The sequence below is a fragment of the Heloderma suspectum genome, chromosome 1 (assembly GCF_057233095.1).
Source record: "Heloderma suspectum isolate Gila_16-S chromosome 1, 16-S_ref, whole genome shotgun sequence".
NCBI classification, from domain to species: domain Eukaryota; kingdom Metazoa; phylum Chordata; class Lepidosauria; order Squamata; family Helodermatidae; genus Heloderma; species Heloderma suspectum.
In genome coordinates this window covers 126,690,149-126,696,148 of record NC_139458.1, presented here as the reverse complement: position 1 = coordinate 126,696,148, position 6,000 = coordinate 126,690,149, and the positions used below count along the sequence as shown (strand labels likewise).

The window sequence follows — 6,000 nt, the reverse complement described above, 5'->3', positions numbered from 1 at the left end:
TGACTCAGAAATTTTATGAATAAAGAAAAAAGTTTAGACCACTACTTTATCTGTAAGATTCAGTTGTGGCCTTCCTACAAGCAGAATGTCAGGGTGGACACTGAGCCCATAGAATCCCAGAGTAGTTCTGATTCGGAGGAAGAGCAGTCGCTCCTGGGAGAGGAGCACGCCCCTTTTTCCCAGGGCCCGCAGCTGACACAGATTCCTCCCACCAACATTCCTAGATTAGAAAGCAGTCCAGGGAGTGACCCAGCACCGATAGCAGACTGGTTGGATGCGCGGTGCAGACGCAGAGAGCGGCGCCAAATGGAGAGCGCGGAAAGGAGGCGTAGTGCCCGGTTGGCGCTCAAAGACCGGTTGCGCCCAGAGGAGCCAAGGGAAAAGGGGAGGGATTCTCTCTAGTCCTTATATTCAGGGGTCTGCCAGTAACTGCCTTTCAAACGGGGACCAACTGCTCCAACTTAGGGCATAGGGATGCTGCTGCTCAGATCTAGTTGCTACCTGTAGAGTTATTAAGTTATAAAAAAAAGAATAAAGCTTTGAAAAGAATCCCTTTGTTTGTGTCTGGACTTGGCTACTGGATTAGACTGAGAGAGCCCTCCAAGGAGCCCTTGACACAGAACAACCAACACAAAATCTCTTCTGAAAAAAGATGTGAGTCCCAGACATCGAAAGATGCCATTCTGTATCATGGAACAATTTTTTTAAATCATAAGTCAACCCATTTTAATTTTTTTTTTTACTCTGAAGAGCCTTGAATTACATCTGCTGCACAGCTCTGCAAAAATGATGGAAGAAAATTGGCCAAATGGGGATGATGTTCTTTGTTGCTTGTTCTTTGTGAGTTCCTTCACTAGAAAAAACATCTCTTAAAAATTAATACTCCTCCCCAAATGCAAATACACTTGACCAGCCCCTAACAGAGTAAAAAAAGCATCATTTGTTTACCTTTGCACCTGCTAAAGTCTCTGAAGCCCCACCTCTCTGGGAACTTGTGAAACCATCTGGGAACAGAGCCAAGATCCACACTTCTGCTATATAAGAGTCATCCAAAGACAGGTGCCTCCTCAGAAGCCTGCCGTTCGGTACATGCTGCCGAATTCCAGCCAAGATGGGGACGGGCAGGGGGGCACGAATACCACTGTGGATACGAATGGTAGTGATCGCCTTAACACACCTCAAAGGTAGGGAACTTTAACAGACTTTCATTTCCTGTGCATACAGCTGATGCCCGACCTCTCTAAGGTCCAAGTGACTTCAGGGTGGGTTTGTTCGCTTTGCCTCATTAAATCTAATCAGGACTTCAAACACACTTGCCCTTTGTTTACCTATCACCAGTGCCCCCAATCTTATGCCATTGTGTTCAGGCTTTATTGCCATAGTGCCCAAAAGAAGTACTTTGACAGATTTTTTTAAAGGTCAATAGAGTAGACTCAATATAAAAACTTTAAAAATTGGCTCCATCTTTTTATGTTCAAAGCTTCCCCCCCTTTTTTTCCTTTTTTTTTGGACTAGTATAAATGAGGTTTGTAAAATGTGAATGCTGAAAGTTGCCAATGTAATGGGTTAATAAGGGCTAAGTGTTGTGTGGATTCCTTGTGATACCTTAAGGCTGTATTGTTACGCCTATGGCCAAGTTCATGCGGACTTCAATGCACTGGAATTCAAACTTAAATTCAGTTGCATTTCTGATCATCAGCAAGTAGAGGCACCAAAATAGGAGCTTTATGCCAGTTGAGTTCAGTTCTGTAGCCTTCAATGGAATTGAAGTATTCCAAAATAAGGGACACACCTACTATGGAGCTAAGATGTCCTGGAAAAATAAGACAATACTTTCAAGCAAAGGCATCCCTTAAAAAGGACACATACACATAAATCCTTCCTTCCCCTTATTAGCACCTCTCACAGAGATCCAGAGGGCTATGAACACCAGATCCATTCAAATGTACTAGCCACAGCCTCGGGAAAAGTGGATGGAAGTTGCAGGCTAAATAATTGCAAATGCCTATTGAAATTGAATAGTTTCGACCTATAAATATGATCCGTTTTTATCAGTTAATATGATTAATAGTATTCACCACAGAACAGCTGATGTAGGCTACATGGAATGCACTACAGTGCCTTAGTTAAGATACTATCTCCTGCCTGTTTATACTGGAGAAGTAGCATAGAATTCAGTGCTCTTTTTACAGGGTGAATTGTACATGGTTTACATTAAGTGTACATGTAAGAAGCCATAAAGTCCTCCAAGTGATACCAGAGGAGGGAGATGTCACAAGTTGATTCTGGTTTGATTAATATCAGTCTGTTTAAACACAACAGCAAAGACAACAGCAAAGCTTCTCAGTGGCACTAAGTACATGGGCAACTAGGTTTTCATTTTTAACCTTTTGATTTATTGGCAATTTACTCAAGACTTTGTAAGGTGTAATGATCCAGTAATGACTTGGTGAGATGTAATGTTCAGGTCCCATCAAAGTCTCCTTCCACTGGCTTACAGGTGGTGATTGATAGATAGCTCAATAAAAATGTCAACCAGGATGCAGCAGTGGTGAAAAGGCGAATTCTGTCTTAGGGTTTATTAAGAAATTGATGGAAAATAAAATGTCTAGCATCATAACGTCTTTATATAAATCGACCATTATATAAATATTGCACAGTTCTGGCCACCTCATCTCAAGAACTGGAAAGGGGGCAGAAAGAGGCAACCAAAATGATCAAGATGTTAGAGCACCTTCCATGTGAGCAAAGGCTAAAGCAGTTGGGGTTTTTTTAGTTGGGGGGGGAGGTAACTAAAGAGTGAATGGTAGAGGCTGATAAAATTATGAACTGTGTGAAGAAAGAGGACAGAGATAAACATTTCTACCTCTCTCATGAATGAAATTAACTGACCACAGATTCAGGACAGAGAAAAGAAAGTTCTTCATCCTCACACAACCCATGAATAAGGAATTTGATACCATAAGATGAAAGTATGGTCACTGCCTTAGGAGGCTTTAAAAGAGGACTAGGGGGAAAAATGTAGAGGAGATGTCTACATGGAGGTTCCATTAGGCTACCATGGCTAATAGTCATTGGACTATTGGCCATGATTGCAAAATGGAACCTCCTTATTCAAAGGCAGTTCAAATCTGAGTACCAATTGTGGGGATGGAGTGGAATGTGGGAATGAGAGAGTCTCGTGTCCATGTCCTACTTGTAGACTTCCTGGAACCATACTGCTGATCATTGTGGAAACTGGATTGTGCACTAAGATGGTGCCTTGCTCTGACCAAGCAGGGCTCCTATTCTTCGTTGCACTGAGTCCTACGTAAGGATGTGCAGCATTTAGACCATCAGCTCTCAGAGCATGAATTTATCATCAATGTTTTAGGTATCCTACAAATTAGCACACTACTACTGCCACATGCTTACTGTAACTAATTTCAAATTAGTTACAGTAAGCATGTGGCAGTAGTAGTATGCTAATTTGAGGGCCAGCAGTTCACTGTAATCTTGTAATACTGTATATAGGGTTGATGAGGCATGAGGATGAAGTAACACAATGCTGATGTATGTGCATATGATATCCATGATCCTTCCACTTCAAGAAAGGGTTGGAGGGATCACAGAATTAAGGGACACTCTGTGGGTTGGATCCAGACTTAGTCATACATCGAATGAACCCCTTAAAATCAACGGGATTTTAAATTAGTCATGACTAAGTTAAGTCCCATTGATTTCAAGGGGTCTACTCTACTTTTGACTAACTCTGGATCCAACCCTGTATGTTTGTGTGCTTGCAGACCCACAAGACATGCAGCTATGTGCAGGGTGTATGAATGGGCCTTGTTGCTCCAGCACATGTAAGGTATCGCCAGATTGCAGATTGTGTGAACTGGACTTGAAAGTAAAACAAAAACAAAACAATATTATCAGTAATAGCTGGGGAAAAGTACTACAGTATGTGCATTACATGTAAAAAGTAAAAGTCCCAGGCACAATCCTTGGTTTACCCAGTTAGAACTAGACAGCTCTCTGGTAGAAGAGCAGTGAAATACCTATTCCTGGAGTAGTACATCTATGATATGAGTCCAGTTGAGTGAATTCCCTAATTCAATAGATGAAATGCCAATTTACAATTGGGAGAAACACATAGTCCTACTAGCAAGAGATCAAATTGGATCGGTATGCCTATCCTGCCCATATACTGTCTCCCACATTGGAAGAGCAAGATGGTGCCTTTGAAATAATTTGGAATACCCTCCACAGAGGATTTTCCCTAGCCTCTTCCCTTTTAGATGGCAATCAAAAATAACTTTGTCTATGTGTGTTTTTGAAGGAGGAAGGGGATAAAAATGGTTCTAGGGGGTTGCTTGCTGCTTTGAATTCTGTATTTTAATCCAATATTTTATTGATTGTATGTGCTTTTGTTGGCTATCTTGGGTACTATTTAATGGATAGGGTGGATAAAAACATTTTAATTCATTAATAAATAATAGTCTTGGTGGATGTTGATAGTTCACAGTTTGCTGAATTGTCACAGGTAGACAGCTTATTTTTATTTTATTGTCTAATGAATTGTTGCGAACAGTCCAGAGAGCTTCAGCTACTGGGCAGTATAGAAATGAAATAAATTATTATTATTATCATCATTAATACTAATACTAATACTACTAATAATAAAGTCCATAACCATTCTTGCTTGCTTGCTCTTTTAACTGTTGACACAGTCCAAGCCCAATATGTGGATCAGTCGTCCCAATACGAAGATCTGAAGTCCCAGTTTGAGGACCAGCAATCCCAGTACCAGCAGTATGACCAACAGTATGATGACTATCTGTCTGTGCAGCCGACACATGACAGTAAGTGTTTTTAGTTATATTTGGGTACAGGCAGGTGGGCATGTTGAAGGGTAGGGTTGCATCATGTCCAATTTCCACCAGTCTTTCTGGGAGAGGAGTAGAATTGGTGGCTTGACATGAGCATGTGGGCAGTCTCTTTCTCTTACTGAGTGTGGGGGGGGATCAGCAGTCTATGGGCACAGCAGCCACCAGTGTCTCTCTCATTGAAATGGGCAGCAGCATGTGGGCAGAGAACCTGCAGGCAAGAGGGGAGGAAAGCTGGCCGGCAGGCACCACAGCCATTACAGGGCTTTTCCTTATAGTAAGTGCCTTGGGGGTCTTCTAGCACTGAGAAAGGTAGAGCTGATTGTGGGTGGCCCAGTTGGGCCACCATAGTTATGGCTGGGAACATTGTTTTGTGCATTTTCCATAGGGGCAAAAAGTCAGTTTTGGAGCATAGGTAACCTCCCCTTTGTCCCATCTGCCTCAAATTTTGCACATGCATAGCTACACACTTTTCTAGCAGAATAGCTAGGTTTGGTGCATAGCAAAGCTTATTATGGGATGTTATCAGGAAAAAGGATTCACCCCTCATGTAGGGCCTCATGGATGGAAGTTAGCATCACCCTTCGAGATATAGGTCTGTGGGGAGTTCTTCTAGTGCATAGGCTATGATAGAAAATATTTTTGAGTGTGAAAAGTTGAGAAAAAAGAGGGAAAGGTGTAACCAACCACCTGTCTGGCAAAATATGGATGGAAAGCTGCCAAATTTGCCAGGCTGGGAGAGAATGTGTTAACTAGCAGTGAGGTTGAAATCCAGCAAGATTGGTCAAGGATTGGGGGAGATATGAGCTCCCCCCCCCTGGTCCCGCTGCCACAAATCCCATTTGCTTGTATTGAAGGAAGTTGGTTGGAGCCTTCGAAATGTTCATGCTGAGCTGTGGCATGCAGCCGGGGGTGGGGAGGATTTAAGGGGGCCCTCCGGAGCCTCACGGCAGAGCAGCTTGGGCCAGGTCAATCAATCAAGGCAAGGAGAGGGATTTACAGGGGCTCTGCCATACCCCTGCAGACAGGTGGCTGATCCATTTTGTTGTTGTTGTTGTTGTTGTTGTTTCCATGGGGTTGTGACTGAATAAATAGGGGGAAGGGGAATGCATTTAAATCTGTGCTGCCTCAT

The 6,000-nt window shown here is 42.6% G+C and overlaps 1 protein-coding gene across 1 annotated transcript in view; it reads left to right on the top strand.

Annotated features, from left to right (window-relative positions):
* The first annotated feature begins 1,075 nt into the window (after positions 1-1,075).
* MUC5AC (mucin 5AC, oligomeric mucus/gel-forming) overlaps positions 1,076-6,000 on the top strand; it is an 86,624-nt gene continuing 81,699 nt past the window's right edge. The window contains exons 1-2 of the mRNA XM_084851325.1: positions 1,076-1,184; positions 4,713-4,844. Coding sequence (XP_084707451.1) covers positions 1,112-1,184; positions 4,713-4,844 — 205 coding nt within the window. The 5' untranslated portion in view covers positions 1,076-1,111. The remainder of the gene's footprint in view (positions 1,185-4,712; positions 4,845-6,000) is intronic.